General features: G+C 50.6%; 1 protein-coding gene across 1 annotated transcript in view; it reads left to right on the forward strand.

Annotated features, from left to right (window-relative positions):
• Positions 1-1150: 1150 nt before the first annotated feature.
• The window catches only part of fads6 (fatty acid desaturase 6), a 157049-nt gene continuing 131091 nt past the window's right edge, over positions 1151-27108 (forward strand). The window contains exons 1-2 of the mRNA XM_088000410.1: positions 1151-1393; positions 26370-26536. Of these exons, the coding sequence (XP_087856536.1) occupies positions 1234-1393; positions 26370-26536 (327 nt within the window). The 5' untranslated portion in view covers positions 1151-1233. The remainder of the gene's footprint in view (positions 1394-26369; positions 26537-27108) is intronic.

Consider the following 27108-nt stretch of genomic DNA (forward strand, 5'->3'; position numbering starts at 1 on the left):
CTCCCTCTCTCCCTGTTCTCTCCTTCTCTCCCTGTGCCCTCCCTCTCTCCCTGTGCCCTCCCTCTCTCCCTGTTCCCTCCTCCCTCTCTCCCTGTTCCCTCCTCCCTCTCTCCCTGTGCCCTCCCTCCTTCTCTCCCTGTTCCCTCTTCCCTCTCTCCCTGTGCCCTCCCTCTCTCCCTGTTCCCTCTTCCCTCTCTCCCTGTGCCCTCCCTCTCTCCCTGTTCCCTCCTCCCTCTCTCCCTGTGCCCTCCTCCTTCCCTCCCTGTGCCCTCCCTCTCTCCCTGTGCCCTCCCTCCCTCTCTCCCTGAGCCCTCCCTCTCTCCCCGTGCCCTCCCTCTCTCCCTCTTCTCTCCCTCTCTCCCTGTTCTCTCCCTCTCTCCCTGTGCACTCCCTCTCTCCCTGTGCCCTCCCTCTCTCCCTGTTCCCTCCTCCCTTTCTCCCTGTGCCCTCCTTCCCTCTCTCCCTGTTCCCTCTTCCCTCTCTCCCTGTGCCCTCCCTCCTCCCTGTTCCCTCTTCCCTCCCTCCCTGTGCCCTCCCTCTCTCACTGTTCCCTCCTCCCTCTCTCCCTGTGCCCTCCTCCCTCTCTCCCTGTGCCCTCCCTCCCTCTCTCCCTGTTCCCTCTTCCCTCTCTCCCTGTGCCCTCCCTCTCTCCCTGTTCCCTCTTACCTCTCTCCCTGTGCCCTCCCTCTCTCCCTGTTCCCTCCTCCCTCTCTCCCTGTGCTCTCCTCCCTCTCTCCCCATGCCCTCCTCCCTCTCTCCGTGTGCCCACTCCGTCCCTGTGCTCTCCCTCTCTCCCTGTTCCCTCCTCCCTCCCTCCCTGTGCTCTCCCTCTCTCCCCCTCTGCCCTCCCTCCCTCTCTTCCTGTCCGCTACCTCTCTCCCTGTGCCCTCCCTCTGTCCCTCTGCCCTCCTCCCTCTCTCCCTGTGCCCTCCCTCTGTCCCTGTGCCCTCCTCTCTCCCTCCCTGTGCTCTCCCTCTCTCCCCCCTGCCCTCCCTCCCTCTCTCGCTGGGCCCTCCCTCTCTCCCCATGCCCTCCCTCCCTCTCTCCCTGTTCCCTCCCTCTCTCCCTGTTCTCTCCCTCTCTCCCTGTGCCCTCCCTCTCTCCCTGTGCCCTCCCTCTCTCCCTGTGCCCTCCCTCTCTCCCTGTTCTCTCCCTCTCTCCCTGTGCCCTCCCTCTCTCCCTGTGCCCTCCCTCTCTCCCTGTGCCCTCCCACCTGCCTGGTTCTGTGCTGTGATGATGGAGCTCTCATGGGGAGATCTGCAGGAACAGGGCGACTGTCGAATGCAGGAGCTGACCTCCCTGGTCCAGAAAGTGACCCGGAGCAGCAGCTGGTGGGAGAGGCACGGTGTGGACTGGGCCTGGCTTATCCTGGCACTGTGTGCCACCCCAGCAGGTCAGTGAGGAGGCAGCTCCGAGAGAGCGTCAGCCTGGCTCAGGGTCGGGGCAAGAGTGACCCGGCTCAGGGTTGGGGGGTGGGGGTCGAGTGTGACCCTTGGGCTCTGTCTCAATTTGGGAGAGCCAGAGAGTGTGTGAGAATGGTTTCACATGAGAGCGTGTATGGGAGGGTATCTGAGTGTGAGATTGTGAGTGTGTGTATATGTTGGTAAGTCGGTGTTTGTGCCTGTGTTTCTGTGTGTCTGTGTGTGTGTGTCTGTGTGTGTGTGTGTCTGTGTGTCTGTGTGTGTGTGTGTCTGTGTGTGTGTGTGTCTGTGTGTGTGTGTTTCTGTGTGTCTGTGTGTGTGTGTCTGTGTGTGTGTGTGTCTGTGTGTGTGTGTGTCTGTGTGTGTGTGTTTCTGTGTGTCTGTGTGTGTGTGTCTGTGTGTGTGTGTGTCTGTGTGTGTGTTTCTGTGTGTGTGTGTGTGTGTGTGTGTCTGTGTGTGTGTTTCTGTGTGTGTGTGCGTGTGTGTCTGTGTGTGTGTTTCTGTGTGTGTTCCTGTGTGTGTGTCTGTGTGTGTGTTTCTGTGTGTGTGTGTGTGTGTGTCTGTGTGTGTGTGTCTGTGTGTGTGTTTCTGTGTGTGTTCCTGTGTGTGTGTCTGTGTGTGTGTTTCTGTGTGTGTGTGTGTGTGTGTGTGTGTGTGTGTGTGTCTGTGTGTGTGTTTCTGTGTGTGTTCCTGTGTGTGTGTCTGTGTGTGTGTTTCTGTGTGTGTGTTTCTGTGTGTGTGTGTGAGAGAGAGAATATCTGTAAAAAACTGAGTTTGTGTGAGACTGTGTGGGAGAGGGTGTTCATGTCTTTGTGTGTGTATGCGTATGTGTGAGGGTCTGTAAGTGTGTCTCTGAGCGCATGTCTCTCTCTGCGTCTGTCTCTTTGTGTGTGTATGTGTCTGAATGTCACTCTCTCACTCTGTGTCTCTGTCTGTGTGTCTCTCATTTTCTCTCTCCCTCTCTCCCTCTGTCTCCGTGTCTCTGTCTGTTTGTGTGTCTCTCTCTGTGCCTCTGTCTGTTTGTGTGTCTAAGTCTGTCTGAATGTCTCTGTCTCTCTATGTATCTCTCTGTCTGTCTCCCCCTCTCACTTTGTGTCTGTCTGTGTGTGTGTCTTTTTCTATGTGTCCCTCTCTGTGTCTCTGTATGTGTGTCTCTGTCTGTGAGTGTGTGTCTCTGTGTGCATTTCTCTCTCTCTCTCATTCTGTCTCCATCTGTGAGTGTGTGACTGCCCGTGTGTCCCTCTCACTCTTTCTGTGACTCTGTCTGTGAGTGTGTGTCTCTGTGTGTCCCACTTTCTCTCTGTGTCTCTGTATGTGTGTCTCTGTCTGTGTGTCCCCCTCTCTCTCTCTCTCTGTGAGTGTGTGTCTGTGTGTGTCCCTCTCTCTATCTCTGTTTCTGTCTGTGAGTGTGTCTCTGTGTGTCCCTCTCTCTCCGTGTCTCTGTGAGTGTGTATCTCTGTCCGTGTGCATCTCTCTCTCTCACTCTGAGTCTCGTCTGTGAGTGTGTGTCTGTGTCCCTTTCTCTCTCTCTCTGTCTCTATCTGTGAGTGTGTGTCTCTGTATGTGAGTGTGTGTGTCTCTGTGTGTCCCTCTTTCTCTCTGTGTCTCTGCATGTGTGTCTCTGTCTGTGTGTCCCTCTCTCTCTCTGTCCCTCTCTCTCTGTCTGTGAGTGTGTATCTCTGTCTGTGTGCATCTCTCTCTCTCTCTATCTGTGAGTGTGTGTCTCTGTCTGAGTGTCCCTCTCTCTCTCTGTTTCTATCTGTGAGTGTGTGTCTCTGTCTGTGAGTGTGTGTCTCTGTGTCCCTCTCTCTCTCTCTCTCTGTCTATCTGTGAGTGTGTGTCTCTGTCTGTGTGTCCCTCTCTCTCTCTCTGTCTATCTGTGAGTGTGTCTCTGTCTGTGTGTCCCTCTCTCTCTCTCTCTCTATCTGTGTGTGTGTGTCTCTGTCTGTGAGTGTGTGTCTCTGTCTCTCTCTCTCTCTCTGTCTATCTGTGAGTGTGTGTCTCTGTCTGTGTGTCCCTCTCTCTCTCTGTTCTCTGTGAGTGTGTGTCTCTGTCTGTGTGTCCCTCTCTCTCACTCTCTGTCTCTATCTGTGTGTGTGTGTCTCTGTCTGTGAGTGTGTGTCTCTGTGTGTCTCTCTCTCTCTCTCTGTCTATCTGTGAGTGTGTGTCTCTATCTGTGAGTGTGTGTCTTTGTGTGTCCCTCTTTCTCTCTGTGTCTCTGCATGTGTGTCTTTGTCTGTGTGTCCCTCTCTCTCACTCTCTGTCTCTATCTGTGTGTGTGTCTCTGTCTGTGTGTCTCTCTCTCTCTCTCTCTCTATCTGTGAGTGTGTGTCTCTGTCTGTGAGTGTGTGTCTCTGTGTCCCTCTCTCTCTCTCTGTCTATCTGTGAGTGTGTGTCTCTGTCTGTGTGTCCCTCTCTCTCTCTGTTCTCTGTGAGTGTGGGTCTCTGTCTGTGTGTCCCTCTCTCTCTCTCTGTCTATCTGTGAGTGTGTCTCTGTCTGTGTGTCCCTCTCTCTCTCTCTCTGTCTCTATCTGTGTGTGTGTGTCTCTGTCTGTGAGTGTGTGTCTCTGTGTCCCTCTCTCTCTCTCTCTGTCTATCTGTGAGTGTGTGTCTCTGTCTGTGTGTCCATCTCTCTCTCTGTTCTCTGTGAGTGTGTGTCTCTGTCTGTGTGACCCTCTCTCTCTCTCTGTCTATCTGTGAGTGTGTGTCTCTGTCTGTGTGTCCCTCTCTCTCACTCTGTCTCTATCTGTGAGTGTGTGTCTCTGTGTCCCTCTCTCTCTCTCTCTCTGTCTATCTGTGAGTGTGTGTCTCTGTCTGTGAGTGTGTGTCTCTGGGTGTCCCTCTTTCTCTCTGTGTCTCTGCATGTGTGTCTCTGTCTGTGTGTCCCTCTCTCTCAGTCTCTGTCTCTATCTGTGTGTGTGTCTCTGTCTGTGTGTCTCTCTCTCTCTCTATCTGTGAGTGTGTGTCTCTGTCTGTGAGTGTGTGTCTCTGTGTCCCTTTCTCTCTCTGTCTATCTGTGAGTATGTGTCTCTGTCTGTGTGTCCCTCTCTCTCTCTGTTCTCTGTGAGTGTGTGTCTCTGTCTGTGTGTCCCTCTCTCTCTCTGTCTATCTGTGAGTGTGTGTCTCTGTCTGTGTGTCCCTCTCTCTCTGTCTATCTGTGAGTGTGTGTCTCTGTCTGTGTGTCCCTCTCTCTCTCTCTCTATCTGTGAGTGTGTGTCTCTGTCTGTGTGTCCCCCTCTCTCTCTGTCTCTATCTGTGAGTGTGTGTCTCTGTCTGTGTGTCCCTCTCTCTCTGTCTCTATCTGTGAGTGTGTGTCTCTGTCTGTGTGTCCCTCTCTCTCTCTATCTTTGAGTGTGTGTCTCTGTCTGAGTGTGTGTCTCTGTGCCCCTCTCTCTCTCTCTATCTGTGAGTGTGTGTCTCTGTCTGTGTGTCTCTCTCTCTGTTCTCTGTGAGTGTGGGTCTCTGTCTGTGTGTCCCTCTCTCTCTCTCTCTGTCTATCTGTGAGTGTGTCTGTGTCTGTGTGTCCCTCTCTCTCACTGTCTGTCTCTATCTGTGTGTGTGTGTCTCTGTCTGTGTCACTCTCTCTCTCTATCTGTGAGTGTGTGTCTCTTCTGTGAGTGTGTGTCTCTGTGTCCCCCTCTCTCTCTCTGTCTATCTGTGAGTGTGTCTGTGTCTGTGTGTCCCTCTCTCTCACTGTCTGTCTCTATCTGTGTGTGTGTGTCTCTGTCTGTGTCACTCTCTCTCTCTATCTGTGAGTGTGTGTCTCTTCTGTGAGTGTGTGTCTCTGTGTCCCCCTCTCTCTCTCTGTCTATCTGTGAGTGTGTGTCTCTGTCTGTGAGTGTGTGTCTCTGTGTGTCCCTCTTTCTCTCTGTGTCTCTGCATGTGTGTCTCTGTCTGTGTGTCCCTCTCTCTCACTCTCTGTCTCTATCTGTGTGTGTCTCTGTCTGTGTCCCTCTCTCTCTCTCTCTCTCTATCTGTGAATGTGTGTCTCTGTCTGTGAGTGTGTGTCTCTGTGTCCCTCTCTCTCTCTCTGTCTATCTGTGAGTGTGTGTCTCTGTCTGTGTGTCCCTCTCTCTCTCTGTCTCTATCTGTGAGTGTGTGTCTCTGTCTGTGTGTCCCTCTCTCTCTCTCTGTCTCTATCTGTGTGTGTCTCTCTCTCTCTCTATCTGTGAGTGTCTCTGTCTGTGTGTCCCTCTCTCTGTCTATCTGTGAGTGTGTGTCTCTGTCTGTGTGTGTGTCTCTCTCTCTGTCTATCTGTGAGTGTGTGTCTCTGTCTGTGAGTGTGTGTCTCTGTCTGTGAGTATGTGTCTCTGTCTGTGTGTCCCTCTCGCTCTCTCTGTCTCTATCTGTGAGTGTGTGTCTCTGTCTGTGTGCATCTCTCTCTCTGTCTCTATCTGTGAGTGTGTGTCTCTGTCTGTGTGTGTGTCTCTCTCTCTGTCTATCTGTGAGTGTGTGTCTCTGTCTGTGAGTGTGTGTCTCTGTCTGTGAGTATGTGTCTCTGTCTGTGTGTCCCTCTCGCTCTCTCTGTCTCTATCTGTGAGTGTGTGTCTCTGTCTGTGTGTCCCTCTCTCTCTCTGTCTATCTGTGAGTGTGTGTCTCTGTCTGTGTGTCCCTCTCTCTCTGTCTATCTGTGAGTGTGTGTCTCTGTCTGTGTGTCCCTCTCTCTCTCTCTCTATCTGTGAGTGTGTGTCTCTGTCTGTGTGTCCCCCTCTCTCTCTGTCTCTATCTGTGAGTGTGTGTCTCTGTCTGTGTGTCCCTCTCTCTCTGTCTCTATCTGTGAGTGTGTGTCTCTGTCTGTGTGTCCCTCTCTCTCTCTATCTTTGAGTGTGTGTCTCTGTCTGAGTGTGTGTCTCTGTGCCCCTCTCTCTCTCTCTATCTGTGAGTGTGTGTCTCTGTCTGTGTGTCTCTCTCTCTGTTCTCTGTGAGTGTGGGTCTCTGTCTGTGTGTCCCTCTCTCTCTCTCTCTGTCTATCTGTGAGTGTGTCTGTGTCTGTGTGTCCCTCTCTCTCACTGTCTGTCTCTATCTGTGTGTGTGTGTCTCTGTCTGTGTCACTCTCTCTCTCTATCTGTGAGTGTGTGTCTCTTCTGTGAGTGTGTGTCTCTGTGTCCCCCTCTCTCTCTCTGTCTATCTGTGAGTGTGTCTGTGTCTGTGTGTCCCTCTCTCTCACTGTCTGTCTCTATCTGTGTGTGTGTGTCTCTGTCTGTGTCACTCTCTCTCTCTATCTGTGAGTGTGTGTCTCTTCTGTGAGTGTGTGTCTCTGTGTCCCCCTCTCTCTCTCTGTCTATCTGTGAGTGTGTGTCTCTGTCTGTGAGTGTGTGTCTCTGTGTGTCCCTCTTTCTCTCTGTGTCTCTGCATGTGTGTCTCTGTCTGTGTGTCCCTCTCTCTCACTCTCTGTCTCTATCTGTGTGTGTCTCTGTCTGTGTCCCTCTCTCTCTCTCTCTCTCTATCTGTGAATGTGTGTCTCTGTCTGTGAGTGTGTGTCTCTGTGTCCCTCTCTCTCTCTCTGTCTATCTGTGAGTGTGTGTCTCTGTCTGTGTGTCCCTCTCTCTCTCTGTCTCTATCTGTGAGTGTGTGTCTCTGTCTGTGTGTCCCTCTCTCTCTCTCTGTCTCTATCTGTGTGTGTCTCTCTCTCTCTCTATCTGTGAGTGTCTCTGTCTGTGTGTCCCTCTCTCTGTCTATCTGTGAGTGTGTGTCTCTGTCTGTGTGTGTGTCTCTCTCTCTGTCTATCTGTGAGTGTGTGTCTCTGTCTGTGAGTGTGTGTCTCTGTCTGTGAGTATGTGTCTCTGTCTGTGTGTCCCTCTCGCTCTCTCTGTCTCTATCTGTGAGTGTGTGTCTCTGTCTGTGTGCATCTCTCTCTCTGTCTCTATCTGTGAGTGTGTGTCTCTGTCTGTGTGTGTGTCTCTCTCTCTGTCTATCTGTGAGTGTGTGTCTCTGTCTGTGAGTGTGTGTCTCTGTCTGTGAGTATGTGTCTCTGTCTGTGTGTCCCTCTCGCTCTCTCTGTCTCTATCTGTGAGTGTGTGTCTCTGTCTGTGTGTCCCTCTCTCTCTCTGTCTATCTGTGAGTGTGTGTCTCTGTCTGTGTGTCCCTCTCTCTCTGTCTATCTGTGAGTGTGTGTCTCTGTCTGTGTGTCCCTCTCTCTCTCTCTCTATCTGTGAGTGTGTGTCTCTGTCTGTGTGTCCCCCTCTCTCTCTGTCTCTATCTGTGAGTGTGTGTCTCTGTCTGTGTGTCCCTCTCTCTCTGTCTCTATCTGTGAGTGTGTGTCTCTGTCTGTGTGTCCCTCTCTCTCTCTATCTTTGAGTGTGTGTCTCTGTCTGAGTGTGTGTCTCTGTGCCCCTCTCTCTCTCTCTATCTGTGAGTGTGTGTCTCTGTCTGTGTGTCTCTCTCTCTGTTCTCTGTGAGTGTGGGTCTCTGTCTGTGTGTCCCTCTCTCTCTCTCTCTGTCTATCTGTGAGTGTGTCTGTGTCTGTGTGTCCCTCTCTCTCACTGTCTGTCTCTATCTGTGTGTGTGTGTCTCTGTCTGTGTCACTCTCTCTCTCTATCTGTGAGTGTGTGTCTCTTCTGTGAGTGTGTGTCTCTGTGTCCCCCTCTCTCTCTCTGTCTATCTGTGAGTGTGTCTGTGTCTGTGTGTCCCTCTCTCTCACTGTCTGTCTCTATCTGTGTGTGTGTGTCTCTGTCTGTGTCACTCTCTCTCTCTATCTGTGAGTGTGTGTCTCTTCTGTGAGTGTGTGTCTCTGTGTCCCCCTCTCTCTCTCTGTCTATCTGTGAGTGTGTGTCTCTGTCTGTGAGTGTGTGTCTCTGTGTGTCCCTCTTTCTCTCTGTGTCTCTGCATGTGTGTCTCTGTCTGTGTGTCCCTCTCTCTCACTCTCTGTCTCTATCTGTGTGTGTCTCTGTCTGTGTCCCTCTCTCTCTCTCTCTCTCTATCTGTGAATGTGTGTCTCTGTCTGTGAGTGTGTGTCTCTGTGTCCCTCTCTCTCTCTCTGTCTATCTGTGAGTGTGTGTCTCTGTCTGTGTGTCCCTCTCTCTCTCTGTCTCTATCTGTGAGTGTGTGTCTCTGTCTGTGTGTCCCTCTCTCTCTCTCTGTCTCTATCTGTGTGTCTCTCTCTCTCTCTATCTGTGAGTGTCTCTGTCTGTGTGTCCCTCTCTCTGTCTATCTGTGAGTGTGTGTCTCTGTCTGTGTGTGTGTCTCTCTCTCTGTCTATCTGTGAGTGTGTGTCTCTGTCTGTGAGTGTGTGTCTCTGTCTGTGAGTATGTGTCTCTGTCTGTGTGTCCCTCTCGCTCTCTCTGTCTCTATCTGTGAGTGTGTGTCTCTGTCTGTGTGCATCTCTCTCTCTGTCTCTATCTGTGAGTGTGTGTCTCTGTCTGTGTGTCCCTCTCTCTCTCTCTCTCTCTGCCTATGTGTGAGAGTGTGTCTCTGTCTGTGTGTCCCTCTCTCTCTCTCTGTCTATCTGTGAGTGTGTGTCTCTGTGTCCCTCTCTCTCTCTCTCTCTCTGCCTATGTGTGAGAGTGTGTCTCTGTCTGTGTGTCCCTCTCTCTCTCTCTGTCTATCTGTGAGTGTGTGTCTCTGTCTGTGAGTGTGAGTTTGCACTAAGTTTGCCTGTTGATGGTTTAACTGTCGTGCTGCCCCAGTGTTTGTACAGGAGGCTGTTGTGTATGGCCTGCAGAATCAGGTCCCTGTTAAATCTCATTGATTACTGGGGGACTGTGTCATTGCAAAATCACATCGAGCAGCATTTGGCTGAAGTGAGAGTTCAGTAACATCGAGGACAGACAGGCTGAGCTACAAGGTCAAAGAGAAGATTCCAGAACAGATTACAACTTTGTTACAAAACACTGAGTGACACCAACTCCCTCACACAGTAAACTAAATTAGGAACAAAAATGTCCTTTAGCTCTTGGTCACAATTGAATAATCCACTCCCAGGGTCCAGTGTCAAATCTGAGAGGTCAGGGAGTGAGGGTTCAGGGAGTGAGGGGGAGAGGTCAGAGGTGAGAGGTCAGAGAGTGAGGAGGTTGGGTGTGAGGGTCAGAATGTGACGGGTCAGGGTGTAAAGGGTCAGCGTGTGAGAGGCCAGGGTGTAAGAGGTCAGGATGTGAGGTGGCAGGGTGTGAAAGGTCAGGATGTGAGGGGTGGGGAGGGTGGGGGAGTTAAAACGTTGGGTGTGAAGACGTGAGGAATGAACTGTGAGGGGTCATTGAGCAGTTTGAGTGTAGGATCCTGCTCATGGATAGTATGCAGTAACCTCCATGACAAATTAGCATGGAGGGTGGGGGGGAAGGGGCTCATTGGGATGGCTGGAGTGACCTCTTGGAGAGCTGCAACAACAAACATCAATAAGTCAGCAGGGTGGGGGTCAGGAGCATTGAGCGAGAGGGGAGGGTGGGGGAGGAGAGAGTGAGGTGAGAGTAGAGTGAGGTGTAGAGAGAGTGGGGGGAGAGGAGAGGGGTGGAGGGGAGATTGGTGGGAGGGAGAGGAGAGTGTGGGAGGGAAGAGTGAGGGATAGGGGAGAGTGAGTGGAAGGAAGGGTGGGAGGAGGGGAGAGTGAAGGGAGGAGAGAGTTGGGGAGGGGGGAGTGAGAGAAAGAGAGGCTGAGGAGCTGAGAGTTGGGGGAGAGAAGAGTGGGAGAGGGGAGAGTGAAGGGAGGGGAGAAGAATCCAGGTTGGGTTCCGACTGGGGAACCACGTCTGTCCCGGCAGAGACTCATCAGCTCAGTCTGACAGCCAGCTCGTGTTTTCATCAGGTACCACCTACAGAGGGTGAGAGTGTAAATGATCAGGATGTTAACTAGGAGCTGTAATCACTGGGATCGGTCAGCTGGAATATCGTGGGGCTCAGTGGTTCCTGATTGGTTTATTGTGAAGGTGAGTATGAAGAAAACGCTGAAGGGTTTTAATGGAGATGAAAACACTTGGAGGTTTAAGGTGGGGATTGCAGAGTTTGTGGTCCCTGATTGGACAATGCAGGGCCTTTCACAGAGACAGCCTGGAGGGTGTGGGCCTGAGGTGGGTGACAGTATCAGGGAAGTTTGAAGCTGTTATACAGGTAAATGCTCTGAAAGGGTTAATACTGAAGACTGCATTAAGCTCCACCCAATATCATGATGTTATAAGGAGTTGGGGGTGGGGAAAGACAGACATCTTTGGATGTCAAAGGGGACAGACCTGTTATTCTGCCTTAATAACAACATTTCTCTCACCATACTCCTGCCTGGCTGCTATCATGCAAGAAACAACATCTTGCTGAAGACAAGAGCCTCCTCCTATTCAGTCCTCCTGGTGGTTTTCCTCTGTGCCTATAAACTAAGTAGCCACAGAAATGTAGGAAAGTCCCAGTAAACAGCACACATATACAACCTGATTATATTCCAGTTTAATATGGTGTAAGGCAAGGCAACTAGCAATATTAGCAAGAAATAGCCGGAGAATTAACATTGCTTGCTAGGTTTATTTTCAGTGATGAGCCACTGTGAGTAGTGGCACTATGGACAATTTGGAAAAAATCGTTTTTGAAGAGACAAGATTCCTTCCAAGCTGGACACTAAATCACAAGCTGAACAAGGATATATACAATTGTAATCAGTGGGGCTGATAACATTATAGCACATCAATACATTATAGAAAGCATGGAGATCGTATAAGGAATATCTTAGAATCTCTACAGTGTGGAAACAGGCCATTTGGCCCAACAGGTCCACACCGACTCTCCAAAGAGTAACCCACCCAGACCCATTCCCCTACCCTATTACACGACATTTCCCCTGACTACTGCACTGAACCTATACATCCCTGAACACTATGGGTAACTTAGCATGGCCAATTCACCAAACCTGTACATCTTTGGACTGTGGGAGAAAAACCAGAGCACCTGGAGGAACCCCACACAGACATGGGGAGAATGTGTAAACTCCACACAGACAGTCACCCGAGGCCAGAATCAAACCCAGGTCCCTGGTGCTGTGAGGCAGCAGTGCGAACCACTGAGCCACCGTGCCAAATATGTTCCAGGGACTGGAAACCACCAGCAGCCACATGCCGAATTAGGCAGCAAGTTGAACCGACTGACCGAGAAGATGTGACCTTTCACCAGTCTCTTTGCTGAAGAATGCTCAGGCCACAGATTCAGTAACTTGGCCAACAACGGTGACATTGAGAATTTCACAAACACAGACAACCTACCCATGTGTGACAGGGCGTTCTTCTTTGGGGAAGGATACTGTTTGGGATCACCAGCTATGTAGTCAGGGCTCGGTCAGTGAACGCTGGTCAAATTGAGGTGAGGGATTTGCTTACACAGATTGAAGATTCAGTGGGAATCAACACTGAAATGGGCCGGCCATCGTCCACAGATTCAGGACATGCTTGAGAAGAAATACCCTGATCCAGAAACTGCAAACCAAGCAATACTTATTCCCTCAGAGCAGCAACCGCCCGTGAAGGAGCTTAGTCAGATTGCAGGTCCCTCAGTCACTGTTTTGAGGTGACTGCCTTATCCAACAGAGACGTCCCTCATGACTGAGCTGTAGGAGATGAAGGATCCTCCAGATCAGCCCGTGCCTGTTTGAGCAGGAATAATGTCCTCAGTGAAGAACATGCAAGAGATCAAAAATCTTCCAGTGGGGCAAGCAGGGTCAGGAATGGAATCACGGTCCAACTGTCCTCATGTCAAAGACCTATCGATCCTCCAAACCTATAGATAAAACATTGAAGAAAAACCCTCAAACTACCTGAATTTGTGAAATCAGAAACCTTCAGGGAGTTGGGCTATTTGTAATTATCGTTATGTCGATAGATGTCTGAATGTTGATGGTGGAGAGAAAGCTGGGGGAGTGGGGGGGTATAATTTATAAGGTAATGGTTCTGAAAGGTTAATGTTGTAGATAGCTCCACCCAATCAGATGATGTCATTAAGAACTGGGTGGGTAAAGGTGGAACATCTTTGAAAGGTTGAAGAGGATAGACCTCATGGCTGCAGTTACACTGTCTAAGATGCAAATATACCTTTCAACTGACTGCTATCGTACAATAACCCACACAGTGTTTAAGACAACAGACCCCTCTCACTTCCTCTGCCACCCAAAACCAAGTGCACCATCAGACTCAGTCAGGGCAAGAGAATGTGTCAGCTCACTCCCCCAACCATCAGCTGCTTTGCCACAACACACAACAGAGGCCATGGCGGGGATTTGCAAAGAGGCATCTGAATCTCTGTGGACCAGGAGCTGCCGCAGGAGGTGTAAAACCCTGTGTCCACACCTCACCTCCCTTCAAGGCCCCAAAGGATCCCTCCACATCCGGCAGAGATTTTCCTGTACATCCGCCCATCTCATCTACTGCGTCCGTTGCTCTCGATGTGGTCTCCTCTACATCGGGGAGACAGAACACCAACTTGCAGAGTGGTTCAGGAAATATCTCCAGGACACACATACACACCCAACAACCCCACCATCCTGTGGCTGACCACTTTAACTCCCCCTCCCACTCCATCATACATGGATGTCCTGGGTCTCCTCCACCGCCAAACCCTAGCCACCCAACGCCTGAAGGAAGAACACCCCATCTTCCACCTTGGGACCATTCGACCACACGGCATCAACATCGACTTCACCAGTTTCCAAATCTCTCCTCCCCCCGCCACATCCCAAATCCAACCCTCCAAAACTGCCCTCTTGTACTGTCCTACCTGTCCATCTTCCTTCTCATCTCTCCACTCCATGCTCCCTACCGACCTATTACAATTACCGAGGAGAAAGTGGGGACTGCAGATGCTGGAGATCAGAGCTGAAAATGTGTTGCTGGAAAAGCGCAGCAGGTCAGGCAGCATCCAGGGAACAGGAGAATCGACATTTCGGGCATGAGCCCTTCTTCAGGGCATGACCTCATGCCCGAAATGTCGATTCTCCTGTTCCCTGGATGCTGCCTGACCTGCTGTGCTGTTCCAGAATAAAGTTTCAACTATTTTGCACCCCAGCCCCACCCCCACCCTCCTATTTAGCTCTCAGCCCCTTTCCCCCTCCATATTCGGCTTATGCCCAAAACGTTAACTCTCCTGCTCCCCAGGTGCTACCACCCTTTTCGAATAGGGGCCACTGTGGGTCAGTGTTAGCACAGGGTGATGGGTCAGCACAAATTAGTATGAGTTTTCAAGGCGCTGACATGAACTGATTGGGAGGATGGTTGGAAGTGCATTGGATAGTTGTGCCTAAAGGCAACAATTTTCTGGATGATGGTTTCAGAAGGCGACGAACTGAGCTACAGGGGGTTGGTGATGCCCTGGATATGTAGCTGGAAACACTCTTAATGTCAGCTATGGCATCAAGGGTGTCAGGTGTCTGGTTCAGCCTGGGCAGATTCCAGGGAGACAGATGGAGTCAGTTATTAGGGAGTGGGACCTGAAAATAATGGCTTTGCTCTTTCCCAATAGTTAATTGGATCAAATTCCCACTCATCCAGGATTGGATTTTGGATAGGCAGTCCAAATAATAGAGACAGTAAGGGAAATTTGATGGATTTTCCGATGGTGTCTCCAAGGACCAACATGTAAATGAGAAGCAGAAGGAGATTGAAGGGAGTTTTTTGGGGCACACCTGCAGAGAGAACTTGGAGGACTGGGAGAAACCAGCACTAGCGATGCCCTGAGTCCAATTAAATTGGTGAGAATGGAATCAGACAAGTTCGCCCAACCACACCATACTGGAGAGGGGATGCTGTGGGACGATGGAGAGAAATCAAAAGGGACCAGGAGGGAATGCTTACCCTTATCCCAGTCACAGGGGAGGTCATAGAATCATAGAGTCATACAGCAAGAAATGACACTCTTCAGTCCAATCAGTCCATGCCGAACATAATCCCAGACTAAGTTAGTCCCACCTGCCTGCTCCTAGCCCATATCCCATCGCTTGGGATCCTGGGCAGGAAGAGTCCAAAGGAGCCGAGGATGAGAGAGAAAGCAGTCCACCTGTTGATGAGAGAATGGTCATGATACCTGAAAGGGCAGAAGGGAATGAGGATTTAATTTGAGAGTTGGGAGAGGTGAAGGATGACAGGAAATGCAGAGGAAGAGTGAAGATCAGACAAGGAAGGACTGAAGAGACTGAAATATGACTTAGTGATAGAGACAGACTGACCCTGCCATTGTGAACAGGGTGCATGGAAAAGGTAGGAATCATGTCTTGATATTTTTGTGTCTTTTAAAAACTCTGGTCTGAAGGAGAAAGAGATGTTATAAATAAACCAGGATTTATCAGGACGGCTGTGTAATTTCACAACATGAACTTTGATTGTGGACATATTATGAACTTGTTTTCTTGTGACTAAGGTTCCTACAATATGCAGGTGATCAGGAAGCAAGGCGTTGGTTCTCCACTAACTGAGCAGGTTGGAACTGGAAACAAGGTACAGAGGCTCAGACAGAGAAAGACACCAAAGTAGGCGCTATTGTTCTTCCCAGCAGAAGCTGTCTGATCTCTGCAGTAAAAGACTAGGTTTAAACTTGAAGAAAACTAGCTACCTCTTCTGCAACAACTGCCATGAGCTAACTGTTGAATTGATAAACCTGAGACAGTTTTCCGACAAACCAGAAGCTTCCAAAGTTAATTCAACACCTGGCTAGCTGAAGATCATCTCAATATCCGAATTGGAATCAAAGATCTTTGAACTGACTTTGCAGTAATTCTCTTTACCTCCGCCATTTATTTCCCTATTTGTTAGTCTGTCTGCATGTGTGTAAGGGGAGGGTGGTTTACAAAACCATTACAGTTTTTAGTAACTGGTGTTACATGCCTATGGCTTATTTCTGTTTACTTGTGGCTATAGTTTAATTACTGACAGCTTAGTCTAAAAGTCTGATAAATTGGGATACTGTGCATACCTTAAAAAAAAAGTTTGCAATGACTCCAAGAATGGTGAGGACACACTCCCTCAGTGGGTTACAACACAAAGAAAAATCTTCAGTCAATGGTCAAAGCATGTCAGACTTCGCAGGAGACTGGCAACTGCAGGAGAGATAGGAACGTGCTGGAGAAGGAGAGTGAGAGACTTCAAAGCTGAGAACTCACGGTGTGATGGTCAGGAGGAAGAGTCGCAGGTCAAGACTGTGCTGGTGCGTGAGCTGGTGGTTACAGGCTCCATGACTAGAGTTAAAATCCCTGGTGGGTAAAAGAAAACATTTTAAAAAGGTACAGTAGTACACCCTGGGGAAATGAAAAGTAAGGAAAGCTCAGAACAACTGTTTGCCTGTAGCACCATGAGACACAGCTACAGTTAGATGTTGGAACAAATGCAGGCCATTCAGCCCCTTGAGTCTAGTCAGTGAGATCGTGGTTGACCTGATAATCCCTATAACCTCGATTTCCTACTCTGATTAAAGATCTGTTGATCGTAGCCTTGGACATATGTAGAAATCATTAGAGGCAATGTCGAGAGTCATAGAGTCCTACAGCACGGAGGGAGACAGGCCCTTTGGCCCAGTCTGGTCCATGCCGACCAACATGTCATCCACGCTAACCCCATTTCCCTGCACTCGGCCCATATCCTTCTAATCCTTTCCTATCCATGTATTTGTTTAAATCTTTTTAAAATGTTGTTAATGTACCCGCCTCAACCATTCTGCTGGCAGCTCATTCCATATGCGTACCACCCTCTGTGTAAAAAGGTTGCCCCTCAGGTTTCCTTCTATTCTTTCCCCTCTAACCTTAAACTGATGCCCTCTAGTCCTCAATTCCCCAACCCTGGGAAAAAAACTGAGTGCATTCACCCCGTCCATGCTTTTCATGATCGTATACACCTCTATAAGATCCCCCTTAGTTTCCTACACTAAAGAAATAAGTCCTCGCTTGTCCAACCGCTCCCTATAACTCAGACCCGTGAGTCCTGGCAACATCCCTGTAAATTTCTTCTGCACTCTTTCCAGTTTAATAACATCCTTCCAATAGCAAGGCGACCAAAACTGAACACAATACTCCAAGTACGGCCTCATCAACATCCTGTACAACTGCAACTAAACTTCCCAACATCTATACTCAAGCTCTGACTGATGAAGGCCAGTGTGCCAAAAGCCTTTTTCCCTGCCCTGTCTACCTCTGACTCCACTTTCAGAGAACTGTGCACCTGAACTCCAAGGTCTCTCTGTTCCACTACACTCCTTCAGGCCCCACCATTCACCATGAAACTCCTACCTTGATTTGACTTTCCAAAATGCAAGCCCTCACCCTTATCTATATTAAACACTATTTGCCATTTCTCAGCCCACTTCCCCAGTTTAGATTAGATTACATTACAGTGTGGAAACAGGCCCTTTGGCCCAACAAGTCCACACCGACCCGCCGAAGCGCAACCCACCCATACCCCTATATTTACCCATTACCTAACTCTATGGGCAATTTAACATGGTCAATTCACCTGACCTGCACATCTTTGGACTGTGGGAGGAAACCGGAGCACCTGGAGGAAACCCAAGCAGACACGGGGAGAATGTGCAAACTCCACACAGTCAGTCGCCTGAGGTGGGAATTGAACCCGGGTCTCAGGCGCTGTGAGGCAGCAGTGCTAACCACTGTGCCACCGTGCCACCCACAAAGTCCTGATCAAAGTCCTGCTGTATTTTCTGACAACCTTCCTCACTGTCCATGCTTTCTCCTGTTTCAGTGTCATCAGCAAACTTACTAATCAGGCCTTGTACATTCTCACCCAAATCATTGATATAGATAACAAACAGCAGTGGGCCCAGCACTGAGCCCTGAGGCATTCCACCAGTCACAGGCCTCCAGTCTGACAGCATCCTTCCACTAGTTAAACTGATGTCACAAACCAGGGACATTGCAAAGCCAGAGTTAAAGTAACAAAAGGGTAAATTGGGAGCTGCAAGTATCCCAGGTCTAATGGATGAAGAAAACTGGGAGATTTTACAATGGCTGTTGAAAAGGTGGGAGATCCTTCATCAAAGAAGGGAAGCATTTATTTAAAACATAGGGAAGAGCAATAATCAAGGAAAAGGCCAAGAAAGAAATGGGCTCATAATTAAAGCCACAGACTGTGTGAATCAGGTGGAAAAATACACGGAAGAAATGGAATTAATCTGCAAAAGCTGTGAATAGCAGGAGTCATTTAGTAAATTGTGTTTGAAGTGGACATTGTTTATTGATGCTGCAGGTAGCAGGAATCATTCAGTAAAACTGTTAAGGAAATGGGAATCATTCGTTAAGGCTGTAAACAGTGGGATTCATCCAGTGGAACTGCAGAAAATACAGGAAATCCCTTTTGGATAGCAGCTGTTCTATAAGTGCAAAATGAAAGCTTCTTTAAAGTACAGAAAACTCAATGATTACTTTAAGAAGACAGAACTGAAATAATAATATTGGGAAGATTTAACTTCTGTGATTAATCAAGTATTTCACAGTGTTGGACATCTCAAAGAAAACAATCCTTAGGATTACAGAATAACATCCAAACTATAAACTAACTAAGAAGCTAATCAAGGGTGGCACAGTGGCTCAGTGGTTAGCACTGCTGCCTCACAGTGCCAGGGAGCCAGGTTTGTTCTGAGCTTTGGGTGACTGTCAATGTGGAGTTTGGGTTCTCCCTGTGTCTGTGTGGGTTTCCTCCGGGTGATCTGGTTTCCTCCCACAGTCCAAAGATGTGCAGGTCAGGGTGGATTGGCCATGCTAAATTGCCCCATAGTGTCCAGGGCTGTGTGGGTTAGGTGCATTAGTCATGGGAAATGTAGGGTAGGGGAATGGGTCTGGGTAGGATATTCTCCAGAGGGTCGATGTGGACCTATTGGGACAAATGGCCTGTTTCTAGACTGTAGAGATTCTATGAAATAAAAGTCAGTATTCTTTGAAATATGATTGAGAGTGTAGCTGATGGTGTTACCAAAAGGTAAAAGAAACAACAGATCCTTTTAACTAAGTCTTGAAACCCCTTGACAAATTACTTTAACCTCAGAACAGATAAAGTTCTCAAAATAGCACAAATTATTATGAGTTCAGCATCCAGGGAAATTTGTGGAAAATTTCATTGATAATCTCGACAGGTGAGTGATTTAAAATCCCAGTTCGTAAGAGACACAATAGTTGTCAGGATTGCTTTGACTCTACAGAAAGCCATTTAGATTAGATTCTCTACCACGTGAAAACAGGCCCTTTGGCCCAACAAGTCCACATCAACCCTCTGAAGCGTAACCCACCCAGACCCATTCCCCTACCCTATATTTACCCCTGACTGGTGCACCTAACACTATGGACAATTTCAGCATGGCCAATTCACCTGAGCTGCACATCTTTGGATCGTGGGAGGAAAACCACAAACATGGGGAGGATGTACAAATTCCACACAGCCTGTCACCCAAGATGGGAATCGAACCTGGGTCCTTGATATTATAAGGCAGCAGTGCTAGCCACTGAGCCACCACGCTGCTCTAATGGCAATGGTGAGTGGTGCAGAAGTCTGGAAGTAACACAGAATGGAAGATCAAACTTGGAACAGGATATCAGAATCCATTCAGATGTCATGTCGCGGCTGTGCAAAATATTAGTCAGGCCACGTTTACAATACTGCATACAAATCTGGTTGCTCTGCAATGGGAAGGATGTTGTTAAACTAGGAAGGGTACAGAAACAATTAACAAGGATGTTACCGGGACTGGAATGTTTGAGTTAAAAGGAGAGGCTGGATAGGCTGGGGCACTTTCCCTGGAGCGTCGGATGCTTATAGAAGCGTGACCTTATAGAGGTTTATAAAATCATGAGGGGCATGGATAGGATGAAAGCCTATAGTCTTTTCTCCAGAGATGAGGAATTGAAAACTAGAGGGCATAGGTTTAAGGTGAGAGGGGAAAGATTTAAAAGGGACCTAAGGGGCAACTTTGTTCACACAGAGGATGGTGAGTGTATGGAATGAGCTGCCAGAGTAATTGGTGGAGTCTGGTACAATTACAGCATTGAAATGGCATCTTTTAATGGGTATTTGAATAGGAAGGGTTTGTAGGGATATGGGCTAAATGCTGGCAAATGGGACTAGATTAATTTAGGATATCTGGTCGGGCGTGGGCAAGTTGGACCAAAGGGTCTGTTTCTGTATAATTCTATGAATCTGTGACTCTATGCTGTGTGTGGTATCCTGCTATGTGCCACATTTCCTACATGATAACAGTGGGTAAAGTTTAAAAAGGATTCACTGGCTATAAAATGCTTAGGGTGTTCTGAGGTTATTACAGGTGCTACAGAGATGCAGCAAGTCTTCCTTCAGTTGTGAGGCTTCTCATTAATTTCCTGCTGTCTGGGTGATAGTTGCTGACGGTGAGAGATAAAGAAACTGCAGATGCTGAAACCCAAAGTAGACAAGCAGGGTGAGGCAGAGGCGGGGCTAGGGGGAGAGGAGGGGAGCCATTAGGAGACAAGAACGAGAGGGGCAACACAGCTAACCCAACTGGGTGAAACGCCTCCAAATAACTGGAGGGAGAGAGAGGAAGTTGTGAGTAATTGGAGACAGAGAGATAAGTGAACTGAGACAACAGGTAAAGAAATTAGTCATGGAAGATACAGTATAGTTAAGGGGATATTTTGCAGGAGCCAGAAATGTTACATTTCAGTGAGGGAGAAAGATGGCTTCTTCATGGTTAACAAAGGAAGTTAAAGGTTGTATCAAATTGAGAGGAAAGATGTATCATTCCACAAAGATGCAGCAGGTCAGAAGATAAGGGAAAGGAATGAATGACTAAAGGTTTAAAAATTAAAAGTCCATCTGGTTCACTAATGTCCTTTAGGGAAGGAAACAGCCTTGGTCTGGTCTACATGTGACTCCAGACCCACAGCAATGTGGTTGATTCTTAATTCCCTTCTTGGGATGGACAATGGATGCTGGCCTAGCCAGTGATGTCAGCATCCTGTGAAGGATTAAGTAGAAAAAAAGAAGGGAAATATTAGGACTTGAGTGAAAACTAGCTAGAAATGTGAAAACAGATAGTAAAGTTTCTACAGGTATTTAAAGTGAACATTGTAAGTAAAGCAGTCCCTGGGAAGTAAACAATGGAACATGGGGAATAAAATAACATATTTTGCATGTGTCTTTGCTATAGAGGATACAAAAACATCTCAGAAATAGTTGTGGATCTGGAAATCTAAGACAGGGAGAACTAGGAACAATTACATCACTAGAAAGAGGGTCTGAGAACAAACAGCAGACTGGTTCACTGGCCCTGATGAACACTGGGGCCTGAAAAGATGTGGTGCAAAACTGTCCCCTTCTTCATGTAACTCTTCAAAGTTCACGAGGTTCTGGAAAGTTCCTGAATGGGCAAGAATTTGGGAAATCAAGTGCAACATTGGCCACTTTGGCAGGAAGATTAGATAAAGAGGCAGCATGTTATTTAAATGGAGAGAGATTTCAGAGCTCTCTGAAACAGAGGGATCTGGGTGTTATGGTCCATGAATCACAAGGATTTAGTGTGAAGATGCAGTAAGTGATGAGGAAGGCTAATGGGATGTTGTCACTCACTGCAAGGGAAATGGAATATTAAAATCAGGGAAATTTTGCTCCAGTTGTAAAGGTGATTGTTAATGTTGTATAGAAATATTGTGTACAGTTTAGGTCTCCTTATTGAAGACAGGATATAAATGCATTAGAAGTAGGTTAAAGAAGGTTCACAGGACTGATAACTGGGGTTAGAGAGGCTCTCTAACTGGGAAACAACAGACATTGGAGTTTAGAAGAATGAGGATGGTCTGATTGAGACATGTATAAGTCTGAGGAGACTTGATGTATTCTGTTCAGAATGAGTTCCCTTGTGAGAGAGTCTAGAACGAAGGGGAACGTTTCAAAGTAAAGGAACACCCATTGAAGACAGAGACGAAGGAACTTCCTTTTTCTCTCTGAGGGTTGTGAGTCTTTGTAACGCTGCTCCCCAGAGAACGGTGGAATATTTGTAAGATAGAGGTAAACAGATTCTTAACTAATGGGGGAATCACAAGTTACTGGACACCAAGCAGGAGGTTCATTTTGAGGTTGCAGTCAAGACTGCGATTTGATCCAATGTGGGAGCAGGCTCGAGGGGCTGAATGGCCTCTTCCTGTTCCGGATGTGTATGATCGTGCTTAGGATTCTGTACCAGCATTGTGTCGTTGCCAAAGAGCTGAAAATGTTCATTTCCTCTGCTTCAATAGAGTTACTTTATAGTCTAACTTTTAACAGCCTCGTGCCCATCTCCTGTTAGTTCTGTTGGTTAATTAACTAATAAATGTAAAATATTTAGAATTCAAAGCTAGTCTCAGTAACAATGGCAATGATTGATTGTCATAAACCCATCTGACTCACTCATGTCCTTTAGGGAAGGAAATCTGCCGTCCTTACCTACTCCAGCCTACATGACTCCAGACTCACAGTAACATGGCTAACTCTATCCTGATATCTGAAATGGCCCAGTAAATCACCCAGTTCAAGGACAATAATGGAAGGGTAACAAATGGTAGCCATGCCTGTGACACCCAGATCCCATGAATTGAATTTCTTTTTATAAGAGCCTTGGGCACCTCCCGGATCATGGCTAAAATAACTGGTTGTCATAAGTGGGCAAGAGAAGAGGCTGTCTTCTGGTTGTTTGGCAATGGAGGCATCGTCATGGAGCCCTGAGTCTCCCTGGGCGCCATGTGTGTGCTCCAGGTCTGCCTGCATGGGCTATGGGTGCACCCTGTGTCTCTCTCTGTGGGGGATGGGTACACCCTGTGTCGCTCCCTCTGTGGGGGATGGGTGCCCCATGTGTCTCTCCCTCAGTGGGCTATGGGTGCTCCCTGTGTCTCCCTCTGTGGGCGATGGGTGCTCCCTGTGTCTCTCTCTGTGGGGGATGGGTGCTCCCTGTGTCTCTCCCTGTAGGGGATGGGTGCTCCCTGTGTCTCTCTCTGTGGGGGATGGGTGCTCCCTGTGTCTCTCTCTGTGGGGGATGGGTGCACCACATGTCTCCCTCTGTGGGGGATGGGTGCTCCCTGTGTCTCCCTCTGTGGGGGATGGTTGCTCACTGTCTCTCCCTCTGTGGGGGATGGGTGCTCCCTGTGTCTCCCTCTGTGTGGGATGGGTGATCCCTGAATCTCTGTGGAGGATGGGTACTCCCTGTGTCTCTCCCTCAGTGGGCTATGGTGCTCCCTGTGTCTCCCTCTGTGGGCGATGGATGCTCCCTGTGTCTCCCTCTGTGGGGGATGGGTGCTCCCTGTGTCTCTCTCTGTGTGGGATGGGTGCACCCCGTGTCTCCCTCTGTGGGGGATGGGTGCTCCCTGAATCTCTCTCTGTGCGATGGGTGCTCCCTGAATCTCTGTGGAGGATGGGTGCTCCCTGTGTCTCTCCCTCAGTGGGCTATGGGTGCTCCCTGTGTCTCCCTCTGTGGGCGATGGGTGCTCCCTGTGTCTCCCTCTGTGGGGGATGGGTGCTCCCTGTGTCTCCCTCTGTGTGGGATGGGTGCTCCCTGAATCTCTGTGGAGGATGGGTGCTCCCTGTGTCTCTCCCTCAGTGGGCTATGGGTGCTCCCTGTGTCTCCCTCTGTGGGCGATGGGTGCTCCCTGTGTCTCCCTGTGTGGGGGATGGGTGCTCCCTGTGTCTCCCTCTGTGTGGGATGGGTGCACCCCGTGTCTCCCTCTGTGGAGGATGGGTGCTCCCTGTGTCTCTCCCTCAGTGGGCTATGGGTGCTCCCTGTGTCTCCCTCTGTGTGGGATGGGTGCACCCCGTGTCGCCCTCTGTGGGGGATGGGTGCTCCCCGTGTCTCTCCCTGTAGGTGATGGATGCTCCCTGTGGCTCCCTCTGTAGGGGATGTGTGTTCCCTGTGTCTCCCTCTGTGGGGGATGGGTGCACCCTGTGTCTCTCTCTGTGGGGGATGGGTGCATTCCGTGTCTCCCTCTGTGGGGGATGGGTGCACCCCATGTCTCCCTCTGTGGGGGATGGGTGCCCCCTGTGTCTCCTTCAGTGGGGGATGGGTGCTCCCTGTGTCTCCCTCAGTGGGGGATGGGTGCCCCCTGTGTCTCCCTCTGTGAAGGATGGGTGCACCCTGTGTCTCTCCCTCTCTGGGGGATGGGTGCTCCCTGTGTCTCCCTCTGTGGGGGATGGGTGCTCCCTGAATCTCTCTCTGTGCGATGGGTACTCCCGGTCTCTCCCTCTGTGGGGGATGGGTGCCCCGTGTCTCCCTCTGTGGGGGATGGGTGCCCCTGTGTCTCCCTCTGTGGCGGATGGGTGCCCCCGTGTCACCCTCTGTCAGGGATGGGTGCTCCCTGTGTCTCTTCCTCAGTGGGCTATGGGTGCTCCCTGTGTCTCCCTCTGTGGGGGATGGGTGCTCCCCGTGTCTCTCCCTCTAGGGGATGGATGCTCCCTGTGGCTCCCTCTGTAGGGGATGGGTGCTCCCTGTGTCTCTCCCTCTGTGGGGGATAGGTGCTCCCTGTGTCTCTCGCTGTGCGGGATGGGTGCACCCTGTGTCTCTCCCTCTGTGGGGGATGGGTGCTCCCTGTGTCTCCCTCTGTGGGGGATGGGTGCTCCCTGTGTCTCTCCCTCTGTGGGGGATGGGTGCTCCCTGTGTCTCTCTCTGTGCGGGATGGGTGCACCCTGTGTCTCTCCCTGTGTGGGGGATGGGTGCTCCCTGCGTCTCTCCCTCTGTGGGGGATGGGTGCCCCCGTGTCTTCCTCAGTGGGCTATGGGTGCTCCCTGTGTCTCTCTCTGTGGGGGATGGGTGCTCCCTGTGTCTCTCTCTGTGGGGGATGGGTGCACCCCGTGTCTTCCTCTGTGGGGGATGGGTGCTCCCTGTGTCTCCCTCAGTGAGGGATGGTTGCTCACTGTCTCTCCCTCTGTGGGGGATGGGTGCTCCCTGTGTCTCCCTCTGTGTGGGATGGGTGCACCCGTGTCTCCCTCTGTGGGGGATGGGTGCTCCCTGAATCTCTCTCTGTGCGATGGGTGCCCCTGTGTCTCCCTCTGTGGGGGTTGGGTGCCCCCGTGTCTTCCTCTGTGGGGGATGGGTGCTCCCTGTGTCTCTCCCTCAGTGGGCTATGGGTGCTCCCTGTGTCTCCCTCTGTGGGCGATGGGTGCTCCCTGTGTCTCCCTCTGTGGGGGATGGGTGCTCCCCGTGTCTCTCCCTGTAGGGGATGGGTGCTCCCTCTGGCTCCCTCTGTAGGGGATGGGTGCTCCCTGTGTCTCTCTCTGTGGGGAATGGGTGCACCCCGTGTCTCCCTCTGTGGGGGATGGGTGCACCCCATGTCTCCGTCTGTGGGGGATGGGTGCTCCCTGTGTCTCTCTCTCTGTGGGGGATGGGTGCACCCCGTGTCTCCCTCTGTGGGGGATGGGTGCCCCCTGTGTCTATCTCAGTGGGGGATGTGTGCACCCCGTGGTTCCCTTTGTGGGGGATGGGTGCTCCCTGTGTCTCTTTCTGTGGGGATGGGTGCACCCCGTGTCTCCCTCTGTGGGGAATGGGTGCCCCCTATGTCTCCCTCAGTGGGGGATGGGTGCCCCCTGTGTCTCCCTCTGTGAAGGATGGGTGCACCCTGTGTCTCTCTCTGTGGGGGATGGCTGCTCCCTATGCCTCCCTCAGTGGGGGATGCGTGCTGCCTGTGTCTCTCTCTGTGGGGGATGGGTGCACCCCGTGTCTCCCTCTGTGGGCGATGTGTGCACCCTGTGCCACCCTCTGTGGGGGATGGCTGCTCCCTGTGCCTCCCACAGTGGGGGATGGATGCTCCGCGTGTCTCACTCTGTGGGGGATGGGTGCTCCCCGTGTCTCCCCCTGTGGTGGATGGGTGCTCCCTGTGTCTCCCTCAGTGGGGGATGGGTGCTCCCTGTGTCTCCCTCAGTGGGGGATGGGTGCTCCCTGTGACTCCCTCTGTGGGGGATTGGTGCACCCCGTGTCTCCCTCTGTGGGGAATGGGTGCACCCCGTGTCTCCCTCAGCGGGGGATTGGTGCTCCCTGTGTCTCTCTCTGTGGGCGATGGGTGCTCCCTGTGTCTCTCTCTGTAGGCGATAGGTGCTCCCTGTGTCTCCCTCTGTGGGGGATGGGGGCTCCCTGTGTCTCCCTCAGTGGGGGATGGATGCTCCCGGTGTCTCTCTCTGTGGGAGATGGGTGCTCCTGTGTCTCCCTCTGTGGGGGATGGGTGCTCCTGTGTCTCCCTCTGTGGGGGATGGGTGCTCCCTGTGTCTCTCTCTGTGGGGGATGGGTGCTCCTGTGTCTCCCTCTGTGGGGGATGGGTGCTCCTGTGTCTCCCTCTGTGGTGGATGGGTGCTCCCTGTGTCTCTCCCTCAGTGGGGGATGGGTGCTCCTGGTGTCTCCCTCTGTGGGGGATGGGTGCTCCTGTGTCTCCCTCTGTGGGGGATGGGTGCTCCCTGTGTCTCTCCCTCAGTGGGGGATGGGTGTGCCCCAAGCCTCCCTCTGACTGGGTGCTTGTTGGCAGTGTTGGCGAGGGTGATGGTGTGGTGGGGCACGCACTCAGTGCCCTTATAGCCCCGCCCAATCCGTGACCAGCTGACTCCCAGCCTGGGAGTTGGCTCAGGGCCATGGCACGGCCTGATGAGCTGGGGGCAGTGAGTGTCACATGGCTGTGGTGGAAGTTATTCTCCATCTCTTGGAGCTGAAATTGATGGAAGGTTAGAGGGAGGTGGAGATGATTACTTTGGGATATGGTAGACCGAGGGCAACCATGTCATTCGTAGTGTGTGCAAGGGGCTGGTGGGTCACAGGGTGGAGATTTCGGGAGAGAGATGTCAGGGGATGTGAGAAAGAACATTGTTTGACTGCAAGTGACCTTGGATTCTCTTGTTTTTAAGAGTGGGGCAACTGGAGACATTGGATACTCTGAAGAGAGACAGCACGGGGTAATGGGATTGACGGTCACTGTACAGAGAGCTCACAGTGATTCAGATTCCTGTGCTGACATTACTTTGCGAGAGCTGGGTGGGGCTACTGAATGGGAGTTGGGAAGATTGACTGCAGCTCCTGTTTATCATGCAGGGTTCGTGCTCCTGCAGTCGGAATGCTGGCTGCCGCTCTGTCTGGGAATCCTGCTCCTGGGCACAGCTCACACCATCGTCTCGGTGAAAGGGAGTCACTTGGCTAGTCACAGCTCGCTCAGCCAATCCCGCTCCTGGAACAAGCTGTGGGCCGTGCTGTTTATCGAGGTAAGGCAAGCTGTGTGATTAAAACAGACAACGAGGAGCCACCCCTAACATAGTAACAGGAGGAGGCCATTCAGTCCCTCAAGTCAGCTCCACTACTCAAGTAGAGTGAGAAAAAACTGCAGATGCTGGAATCCATAAGGAGACAAACAGGAACCTGGTAAAACACAGCAAGTACGGCAGCTGCCTGGCTTCCTGGACAGCCTCCTGTTCCGCTACTCAGTTAGAATGATACTGATTCCTCACTTAACTCCATCCAGCTGCCTGCTATCCCTGATAATCCAATTGGGTGATCAGGAAAATTCTCTGAAGATTGACTGCAAAACCTGTTGGGCACTCATTCTCTCTAACTCTTCTAAGATATGAGCAAACCCAATTCATTTCATCATTACCATGGTTTAGTGGTTAGCACTGCTGCCTCACAGCGCCAGTGACCTGGGTTCGATCCCCACCTCGGGCGACTGACTGTGTGGAGTTTGCACGTTCTCCTCGTGTCTGCGTGGGTTTCCTCCGGGTGCTCCGGTTTCCTCCCACAGTCCAAAGATGTGCAGGTCAGGTGATGTGGCCATGCTAAA

This window comes from Chiloscyllium plagiosum, unplaced genomic scaffold (genome assembly GCF_037043375.1).
Source record: "Chiloscyllium plagiosum isolate Xiang-an unplaced genomic scaffold, Cpla_swu_hap1 HiC_scaffold_25, whole genome shotgun sequence".
Taxonomy (NCBI): Eukaryota; Metazoa; Chordata; class Chondrichthyes; order Orectolobiformes; family Hemiscylliidae; genus Chiloscyllium; species Chiloscyllium plagiosum.